Raw genomic sequence first — 11,391 nt, forward strand, 5'->3', positions numbered from 1 at the left:
TAGGATTTGATAGCTGCGATGAGATGGATCTCTGACATTGATGGGTGCTTCTACACATGCTCATGTCCGAAGCATCTGAGGGTACGGTTCACGCTGAACCAGCTTCGCTTGGGAACGAAGGACTGGTGGAAGTTCGTGACAACGCACTTCACTTCTACAGAGCTTGTCGCGGTGACCTAGGAGAGGTTCACCACCATGTTTCGAGATGAGTACGTTCCCCCGATGGAAAGGGAATGGTTCGCCCAAGAGTTCTTGACCCTCAAGCAGGTTACTAAGTTTGTTACTACGATTACCAATATGTTTCACGAGAGGGCGATGTTTTTCCTTGAGCATGTGTCTACGGAGCAGACATGCATGAGTCAACATCTGGATATTCTGAGGAGAGACATTCGCAAGTTTGTGGTGAACTCGACGTACCAGACATTTTCCGAGCTTCAGGCCAATGCTCGGAAGAGGGAGATTGAGCTCAAGACTCAGGCCAGGGAGGAGGCGGAGTCTCAAGGGAGGGATCGGCAACCGACACAGTCTTAGCTGGCAGCCAAGCGGGCAAAGCCCGCCGATTCAAGATCAGGGAACCAGAAGGGACGCACTTGTCGCAAGTGCAGCAAGAGCCACGAGGGGATTTGTAAAGCAGGGTCTTGTTACAAGTGTGGCAAGGAGGGGCATATGGCTAAGGATTGCCCCAAGGGATTTGCGGTGTGCTTCCATTGTAACCAAACTGGCCATCGGAAGGCCGAGTGTCCACAGCTGCGGGGGTCGGCACGGGGAGCACCGCAAGGATCTGCTCCTGCTGCCGTACGAGCCACTGAGAGTTGGCCAATGAAGGCCGAGGCGCCAAAGGCTCATGAGAGAGCCTTCCAGTTGACAGCGGAGGAGGTCTACGCAGCGCCCAATGTTGTGGCTGGTATGTATTCCTTCATCTATTTATTTTGAGTTTGAGATATTGTGCTTATATTATGATATGCGTAGGTACTTTTCTTGTGAGTTCTGTACCCGCTTTGGTGTTATTTGACTCGGGTCAGAGTCGATCATGTCGTTAGTCTTTAGTCAACACATTGGTATCTGTTGAGAGGCGTTGAGTCGACCTCTATGAGTTTCCATAGCTGAAGAGCGAGCGGTATATGCTACTAAGGTAATTCGAGGATGTGTACTCGAGATCTTCGGTGTTGAGTTCCTGATAGATCTGATTCCGATTTCGATGGGGGATGTCTGTGTCATCGTGGGCATGGATTGGTTGAGTAGATTTGGAGCGGTCATGGACTGCGAGTGACAGCTGGTGACCATACGAGACCCTAGTGGGGGAGTGCTTACGACATACGACGAGGGTACCCGTTCCGAGTCGGTGTTTTGTTCGGATGCTAGAGCGAGGTAGAGTCTATAACAAGGCTGTAGTGGGTTTGTGGCCTATGTGATGAACACACGAATGGCCACGGAGAGGCCGAGTTCGGTTGATGATGTACCGATAATGCGAGAGTTCCCGGACGTTTTCCCAGAGGAGTTGTCGGGTGTGCCTCCCGAGAGGCAGGTGGAGTTTCGCATCGATTTAGTTTTGGGAGCGGCATCTATTGCCAAGGCACCCTATCGCCTTGCGCCGCCAGAGATGCAGGCGTTATCCTCACAACTTCAAGAGCTGTTGGGGAAGGGGTTTATTCGACCGAGTAGCTCATCGTGGGGAGAGACGATCCTTTTTGTCAAGAAAAAGGATGGTTCACACCGGATGTGCATTGATTACTAGGAGTTGAACAAGTTGACGGTCAAGAACCGTTACCCTTTACCGAGGATCGATAATCTATTTGATTAGTTGCAGGGAGCGTCTTGGTTCTCCAATATCGACTTGAGGTCTGGATATCATTAGATGATAGTGCGCAATGAGGATATTCAGAAGACCGCGTTTAGGACTTGTTATAGGGATTACGAGTTCGTGGTGATGCCTTTTGGGCTCACCAATGTACCGGCAGCGTTCATGGATCTCATGAACCGGGTGTGCAAACCGATGTTGGATCGTTTGGTGATCGTTTTCATCGACGATATATTGGTGTACTCGAGATACAGAGAGCAACATGAGGAGAATTTGAGAGAGATTCTCGAAGTTTTGAGATTGGAGAGGCTTTACGCCAAATTCTCCAAGTGTGATTTCTGGTTACGAGAGGTCCATTTCTTGGGGCATCTCGTTAATCAGAATGGGATATTGGTCGACCCGGCCAAGATTGAGGCGGTGATGAATTGGGAGGCTCCATGATCCCCCACCGAGATCAGGAGTTTTCTGGGGTTGGCCGGCTATTATCAGAGATTTATCAGGGATTTACCAAGATTGTCGTTCCTCTCACCAGTTTGACCTGAAAGGGCGTGACTTTCAGATGGGGTCTAGAGCAGCAGACCTCATTTGAGACTCTTCGCCTGAGATTATGCGAGGCCCCAGTGTTAGTCTTTCCGGAGGGGATGGAGGATTTTGTGGTATACTGTGACGCATCGATATCAGGTTTGGATGCAGTGCTTATACAGAGGGGGCATGTGATAGCATACGCATCAAGGCAGTTGAAGCCTCATGAGGTGAGATATCCCACCCACGATTTGGAGTTGGGGGCCGTGGTGTTCGCCTTTAAGATCTGGCGTCACTATTTGTATGGGGTTCGGTGTACCATATACACGGACCACAAGAGCTTGAAGTATTTGATGGATCAGCCCAACCTAAATATGCGCCGAAAGAGATGGTTAAATGTGGTAAAGGATTATGATTGTGAGATCCTGTACCACCCGGGCAAGGCTAACGTGGTAGCTGATGCCCTGAGCCGTAGGGCAGAGAGTGTCCCGATACGAGACATTTGTATGAGGTTGACGGTGATGACTCCAGTGTTGGATACCATTCGAGGGGACCAGGCAGAGGCGGGGAGACCGGGGAACCGCAATAGAGAGAGCAGGTGATCGGGCAGATATCTGAGTTCGTTACCGATAGCCGAGGGCTTATGACCTTTCAGGGTCGGATTTGGGTGCCGTTCATGGGAGAGGCACGTACCATACTGATGGAGGAGGCGCATAGGTCGAGATTCTCGATCCATCCAGGGGCCACTAAGATGTATTTGGACCTGAAAAGGGAATATTGGTGGCCCTGTATGAAGAGGCATGTAGCGTGGTTCGTTGAGAGGTGCTTGACCTGTCACAGGGTTAAGGCCGAGCACCAGCGTCTGTATGGCAAGTTGCAGCCACTTGAGATTCCCCAGTGGAAGTGGGAACAAATTTCTATAGATTTTATCACCAAATTGTCGAGGACCGAGAGGGGTGTTGATGCAATTTGGGTGATCGTTGATCGGCTGATGAAGAGTGCTCACTTCCTATCTATCAGTGAGAGCTCTTCCGCTGAGAGGCTGGCAGAGTTGTATGTGAGAGAGGTGGTATCGCGACATGGAGTACCGATCTCGATTATGTCAGATCGAGATGTGCGTTTCACTTCCAGGTTCTGGAAGAAGTTCCATGAGGAGTTGGGTACTAGGTTGCATTTCAGTACCGCCTACCACCCACAGACTGACGGACAGAGTGAGCGAATGATTCAGACGCTCGAGGACATGCTTCGAACATGTGTGTTGGACTTCGGAGGAAGTTAGGACACATATCTGCTGTTGGATGAGTTTTCCTATAACAACAGCCACCATTCGAGTATTGGCATGCCTCCCGTTGAGTTGTTGCATGGGAGGAGGTGTCAGACTCCCATCTACTGGGGGGAGGTAGGGTAGTGAGTGATGGGTAGCACCGAGATAGTGCTTCAGACGACAGAGCAGATACATCAGGTCATACAGAGATTGTTGACAGCTCAGATTCGCTAGAAGAGTTATGCGGATAGGCGACGATCCGAGCTCGAGTTCCAGGTGGGAGACTTCGTTATCCTGAAGGTATCTCCTTGGAAAGAGTGATCCGATTTAGGAAGAGGGGCAAGCTGGGACCCCGATACATTGGTCCGTTCCGGGTGACCGCGAGGGTGGGCAGAGTAGTATATCGCTTGGACCTACCTCTGGAATTAAGCCAGATACATGATAACTTCCACGTGTCTCAGTTGAGGAAGTGTATAGCTGACGAGTCGTCGGTAGTGCCACTAGAGGACATTCAGGTGGATGCGAGCCTGAATTACGTTAAGAAGTCGATCGCGATCCGGGATCGAAAGGTCAAGCTTTTAAGGAACAAGGAGGTGCCCTTGGTTCAGGTCTAGTGGGGGAGAATTGTAACATCCGGATTCCCAGGTATTTTATTATAATCTTTTATTTTGATTTAATGAGAGGGACTCGACGAGTTGACGCCTAGACTCGTCGACTAGGATCGTGATTCGCTGACTGGATTAATGAATGGACTCGACAAGTCGACTAGGTGACTCGACGAGTCTGTGCTGGCGGCGGAAACCCTAAATCTTTGGGCCTGTGCCCTATTTAAAGGTCCTTATGGCCTTCATTTGCGGCCACTTACTCCCCTGAGAAACCCTAAGGAGCGAAGAGAGCTTTGAGAGCAAGGAAAGGCTAATTCTTCATTCTTTCTGGTGTGACCTTGCAAGAAGGAGTGGGAAAGTCCAAGCTACATTGGTTGAGGAGCTTGGATTTATGTTGTTCATACTGAGATTCGCTTTTGGAGGTACAAATTCTTTCCCATTTCGTGTATTTGAAAGATTTCTTGAATCTAGGGTTCCTTTGTATCTTTTTGAGTTGGACCTTGAAGTATGTGATGTCCCAAGGTGGTGTAGATGTTAGATCTGGACCACGAGAGGTCCAAAAAGTCCCAACCTTCCAGATTTATGTTGTTTCATGAGATTTTTGTGAGAAGGTTTCCATTTTAAAGGTTATTTCTCCATTTATGGCTTTATATGTGTTGCATAAACGTAAAGTTTGAACCTTTACGTGACTTTTGAGTGCTACTAGTTGGAGAACCAGATCTGACCTTAGAAGGTCGTTTGAGTGTTGCCTTGGAAGGGACTCGCCTAGTCCATAAGGGGACTCGACGAGTCGAGTCGGGTTGCCCCGCGTTTCATGACCAGTGGTAACCTGTCGAGTGGAAGGTTCAGTCGACAAGTCGAGTGAAGTTTAGAAAGACCTAGAGGACATGCTTGGACTTGCCGAGTCACCTATGTGCACTCGACGAGTCTGGTCAAAGTTGGCCGTTGACTTTCGTTGACTTTTAGGGTCTAGTCAATGATTGGACTTTTGAGCTATTGGAAGGGTAAAATGGTCTTTTACCCTCCCGAGGGAACTTAGAGAGGGAATAGCCTAGCCTTTGAGAGTCGTATTGATTAGGGTAATTATTTTATGTGAATAGGCGGAGGCGAGATTTAGTATTTCCAAGTTCGAGATATACCGAGTTACCCGAGGTGAGTCTTCTCACTATACTTGACCTAGAGTGGTAATTAGAGTTATGCGACAGAGTATCTTGTATGCTATATATGTGATTGTGATGCACTGCATTATTTCTATGTGATTTATGTTGTGTGTGTGTTCCAGAGTGTACAGAGTTAGGACCAGAGGGTCCATAGAGTTATAGCCTCGAGTGGCTAATATGTGTTGTATATGGTATTTTGGGGAACTCACTAAGCATTTATGCTTACAGTGTTATGTGTTATGTGTTTCAGGTACTAGTGACGATCGCGGGAAGGCGCCGGCATGATCCGTACACACAGACCAAAGATTTTACTTATGATCTTGGGATATGTTTTATTTGATGGTAATTGTTGAACATGAGATTTGAAAATGTTTAAATGATAATTATGCTGTTTGAGAAATGAAAAAAAAAGTTTTGAAAATTTACGTAGTTACAAGTAAAATGTGGTGTAAATAAAGACCCTTACAAGGTCGGTCTAGTGGTTCAGACTAACTAAGCATTTATTGGATCGACCGTGTAGGGGTCTTCATTTACTTCTTGTATAAACCGAGCTTCTAAACCACAATAACATCTCTTGAAAGGATGTGTATGCCATTTTCGCTGACTTGTAAGTGAGTTTGATCCACTGGATTGACCTTCAAATGCCCTTCATACGTCATTTGTGAAGAAATACTCTAAAGAGAAAAGGAGAAGAGAAGAAGATATGTGAATTTGGGCTTGATGCAAACCCTATTTTTGGAACTCAATTCTGCCACATAAGATCTGATGTGGCATCTACATCATAATATTGTCATGTCATTTATTTGGTAACCTGCTAGATCAATGGTAACCGGTCAATTGGTTGACATTGCAATGAAATTTTGAATGTAATGACATAATTGAGAAAAACAAAATATGATGTGAAAATCGAAATTTTGATAAATTTAATGATTTTATTGCAATTTGGGGAAAAAATAGTTACTGGGAGAACAATGATAACCGATCATTTGGTTGATATTGCAACACAATTGTAAATATAATGACTTAACTGAGAGACAAACAAATACAATATCAAAATCGAAATATTCAATTAATTTGATGATTTTCTTGCGCAATTTGACGTTGAAAATGAAAAAAAAAATATCTTCTTTGGATGAATTCTAAATATTTTTGTTTCTATGCTTTCTAGTCATAGTTAATTGGTTAGTCGAGCCAACAAAGACTTTTGTTACGTTACTCAATTCCATCTAATCACTCTTTAAGCACGTGGTTATGGACCCAAGGGGTTGGTAAAATCCTAAAATTATCCTGTCTAGTTTTTGTAATTTATGGACAAAAAAGTAGTGTTGAGTGGTAAGACGTGAAGTCCATTGATTACTGATGATTTGTTGAAACATTATAATTGGGTGCAATAATATTGGTCGGATAGCCACATTTAAGTTGATGCAAAATCTGTTCTATTTTCCATTTACTTTAACATATAAAACAATAACTGCTTATCTCTTTAAAGTTTAAGCATTTGTCCTCTCTTATCAATTGCTATTCAGGTTTGAATAAAATCCCAACGATTGTATTTGTTATCTACAAAATCACTTGTATAACAAATTATACAATTGATCAACAGTAGTGTCACTAATAAGCAAATCCGTTACATTTTTTTTCTTCTTTCATGTAACAAATTTTTTTTTTTTTAGAACGGCGGAATAAAATAAAACTAGCAAGAAGTTAGAAAGAGAATTACATCAAAATAGTAGCAGAACTAGGATTATGAAGCCAAGAGGACCAACTAATCTTGGCTTTACTACACCTACTAGAAATCCAAACATAAGATTTATGAACAACATCATCAAAAATCATAGATTTCTTAGGCATATCCGCTCTGAAAATCACACCGTTCCTGAAGTTTCAAATGCACCAGAAGGCAGTCAAGATAACAGCATCAAAAGCTTTGCGCTGACCAATACGTCTGATGCTAGTGTCAGCCCATTTGAGAAGAGAATCCACAGTCAGCTGAGAAGGGCAGTTTAACACCCCACCAAATCGCAATACGGGACCATAGAGCACAAAATTCAGAACAATCAGCAAAAATATGATCAACAGTCTCCACTCTAGAAGAACAAACAGGGCAAAGAATAGAATCCACCATGATGCCCCTATATGATAGGCGTTCTCTAGTAGGGATGCTAGACAATCTAATTCTCCAAATAAGAATGTTAATCTTAATTGGAACCCAATTATTCCAATGGGTAGAAATACCTCCGTTATTAAGCGTATAGCCATCCAAGAGTCTTCGAGCCGAAGAAATAGAAAAATTGTCTGACACATCAATAACCCAACCAAGTCTATCTGGGACCGGCCTGAGATGGAATTCCTGTAAGAAACAGATAAGAGTACTCCATTGTTCATGTTCCGCTCCACCTCTAGGATCACGTCTAAGAGTATTAATACCCAAACCCAAGGACAACCTATCTGAAATAGAAGCATGTTTATGCAGATCCAGCACATAGATTCTAGGGAAAGAGACAGACAGAGGCATATCATCTCTCCAAACATCGTGCCAGAAAGAAGTGCGAGCACCGTCGCCAACTCTAATAGGGCAAAGGGATTGAAGATCAATATCTTTCTGGCGTAACTGAGAAAAAATTCGAACGACCCCTCCCCAAGAACCATGGCCAGTAATAGGGTATCTCAAGTTCCAATCCCCAAACCTCCATCATCTTTGGAAGTTAAAACTCTGTCCCATCTAACCCAATGCATGCGACGCTCGTCAATATCAGCACCCCAAATATTTATTGATTATAAAAATAAATGGACCGCAAAGTTTGAGACTTGGGAGTGTGGGAGGAGCGATAATTGGTTTAGTTTTAAGTTTCTTTTTTATTTTATTTATTTATTTATTTATTTATTTTTATGTTTAAAAGATTTGTTTTCGGTTTTTTAATTTGAGATATTTGTTGCATGATGTGAGACAAATTTCTTTCTTGAAGAGTTGGTTGTTTTTTTACCACGTTTACTATTATTTACCAATGTTTCTTTTTTACTTATGAGTTATTTTAGATTCTTTAGGATTTTATACAAGTCTATACACTCTTATAGAAAAATTATTTTTAGTCATAGTTTTTGATCATTCCATTTCCTCCTCGTCTCTCCATGTTATCGACTAGAACATGTACCATACTTCATCATTGTCGATTTCATTAATATACCATGTAGTCTTTCCATGCTATCAACTAGAGCATGTACCATTCTTCATCTTTGTCGATTTCATTAATATACAAAGTCCCCCTTTTTTCCCCACAAGAGTTTCATTCCAATATATTTTTTTTCTTGATGTTCTTATTTTGCCTCTTGTATCATCTTCATTCACTACAAGAAAATTTCGATTTAGCTACGAAAAAAATTCCGTAGCTAAAAGCTAAAATTTTGTAGCTAAACCTGAATAACTACATAAGTTGCTACGGAATTTGTCAATGAGATTCCGTAGGTATATTTCTTGTAGCAAACTGTTTAGCTACAAAATTATAGTTTCCGTAGCAGTTTTGCTACGTCATTTATTTCGTAGTAATTTAACTACAAGACATTTCCATAACAATGGGGTGCGTAGCAAATTCCGTAGCCATTTCTTCCGTAAGAAATTCCATAGCCATTTGTTTTGTAGCAAATTTCGTAACCATTTGCTTCGTAGCAAATTCCGTAGCCATATGTTACGTAACAACTTCCGTAGCCATATGTTTCGTAACAAATTTCATAGCCATTTGTTTAGTAACAAATTTTGTAGCCATTTGTTCCGTAGCAAATTCTATGGTCAGTTGTTCCATAACAAAAATTGGTTCCAAAACAAACTCATAACGATAAAAATATTCAACAAAATCCAATTTCCATTTATAATACTCGTTGAAATATATAAAAATGCAATAAATTTAATTTTAATAGTTACATAGATTTTTATAGATATATTACATAATTGAAAATCCTTTTACATGGCTCCCTAATCATTAAAATTGAATATTGATTACAAATACACAAACAACCTCAACAAAAATTACATAACCTGCAAAATCAAATTTATAAACAACTTGATTAACATTCAAATCTCTTGTATGAAATCTCATTATATGTCTAGTTTTTCACCAACTAGAGATTTAAAATCTAAAAATAAACAAAAAATTTGAAATATAATCACAGCGGATTTAAAAAAAACTGAATTTATACTGAAATTTTTTAATGGTAGTGGCAGGAGTTGTTTATGATCTTATTATTGATATTGCTCCCTAATTCCAAGAAACCAATTTGTTTGTTAATTTGAATATATATATATATATATATATATATATATATATATATATATATATATATATATATATCAGTCAAATTTGGACTCTTTTCCATGAAAATGAGGTAGTGACTCTTAAAATTAACTGCATGTAATGTGTGTGTATATATATATATATATATATATATATATATATATATATATATATATATATATATATATATATATATATATATATATATATATATATCAGTCAAATTTGGACTCTTTTCCATGAAAATGAGGTAGTAACTCTTAAAATTAACTGCATGTAATGTATTTTGCATGATGAAAATTTATGCATACATGAAGCAAATCCATCTATCTTTGACCAACTTATAAGGTAACCTAATACCAAAAAATCAATAAGCTGGATCACTTCCAATCATGATTCACTTCCAATCTTCCGAAGCAAATGCGGAACATGGAACTAGGTATCAGTTTCAAACTGATTATGAGCTTCTGAAACAGAATTATTGGATAAAGGAGACTCAATCAGAAAGACATAGCTTCAAAAAAATAATTACAATTTCAAAAGAGCATGATAATCTCATATGACTACATAACAAAAAAATATTTACCGTTTCCTTGTGATGTGGTGCACATTTTTTTTACTAAACGTAGTGACAAGCTGCCAACAATCCCTTGAACATGTTCGATACTTGTTCCCTTGGACAAAATATTCTTGATTGCATCTTCAGGGAAAGGACAAAGAGAAGATAATAAGAATAGAGCATAGGTTTTAAATGGAAATATGCAAGGGTTGACTTCAAAATGAAACAAAAAGGAGATACCCAAAATAAGGTCTACAGCTTGGTGAGACCAATTTGCAAAATTAGCATAATCTAGCTGCAACAATAGCACACGCAGAAAGTAAAAGGTGGAAGATAAGACTTGCTTCACATAGTCGGTAGAATAAGAAGAAAGAAAAATGGGAAGAATTCAATTAATTAGCAAAACACTCTTACAGATGAAATAGTATCACATAACTCCACAAGAAAATCAGCTGAAGACTTAAGTTGTTCAATCTCCTCATCATTATGCTCTGCAAATGCAAACGGTATACACAATCAAGTTGCATTTTCCCGGAGTAATAAGATAATGGAAAGTTAAATAACATACGGAAGCCCTAAATTAAGAACATAATTTAGATGATAATCGTAGTAATCCAACATGATCCTTGTGTGGAATTGGAACCCTCACCTCTTCTTTTTCTTCTTTCTTTCAGTCTCATTGCAACACCAATTCCAAAAATTACCAAAAAAACACTGCAGATGATAATTTGAGTTGATGTCATACTAGCAATGAAGGCATTGTATTGGTGAGCTGTAGTGAAGCATCAACCGGAAAAGATGATGACAATGGACCCTACAAAATTACCAAAAGAACCCTAGTCCAGTGTTATTTAGGGCAAATAAAGTAAAGAGGCATATATACCAACACTAAAACATCATTCAGTAGCTTCATGAACAGAAACGAAAACACAATTACAAACAAAGAATTTAACAATTGTGTAAACGGAGATGGAAAAGAAAGTTTATATGGAAAAACATCAAATATAATTTCACCTGGAAGTGAATATTAGAGTAGGAGATGGATGTTGCAATAAATGAATTCTCTGAATTCGACATTCCTCTCAAAAAGCAGAAAATTAGTTGTAGGTTAAGAAAAAAAAGTCAGTCTTCTCCAATGTCATTCTCTGTTGACGAAGGAATTGAAAGCTACCAATTAAATGGAGAAGAGAAATGAGA

General features: G+C 40.5%; 1 protein-coding gene across 2 annotated transcripts; it reads right to left on the reverse strand.

Moving 5' to 3' along the window:
- Positions 1-9,283: 9,283 nt before the first annotated feature.
- On the reverse strand, positions 9,284-10,950 carry LOC145100409 (protein MULTIPOLAR SPINDLE 1-like). 2 transcript variants are annotated; one of them, XR_013705029.1, is made up of 6 exons: positions 10,844-10,950; positions 10,609-10,685; positions 10,435-10,489; positions 10,222-10,335; positions 9,947-10,102; positions 9,284-9,379 (listed from the first exon to the last, which is right to left on the reverse strand). XR_013705029.1 is itself a non-coding variant. In XM_079037693.1 (5 exons), exons 1-5 carry the CDS (start codon positions 10,935-10,937, stop codon positions 10,071-10,073), a joined length of 372 nt encoding a protein of 123 aa, XP_078893819.1. In that variant the 5' UTR covers positions 10,938-10,950; the 3' UTR covers positions 9,881-10,070. The 2 variants fall into 2 exon arrangements, 1 of the variants encoding a protein (XP_078893819.1); XM_079037693.1 differs by lacking the exon at positions 9,284-9,379 and having other exon boundaries at positions 9,881-10,102.
- Positions 10,951-11,391: the final 441 nt, after the last annotated feature.

This window comes from Lactuca serriola, chromosome 4, assembly GCF_051521515.1.
Source record: "Lactuca serriola cultivar US96UC23 chromosome 4, Lser_US96UC23_V15, whole genome shotgun sequence".
NCBI classification, from domain to species: domain Eukaryota; kingdom Viridiplantae; phylum Streptophyta; class Magnoliopsida; order Asterales; family Asteraceae; genus Lactuca; species Lactuca serriola.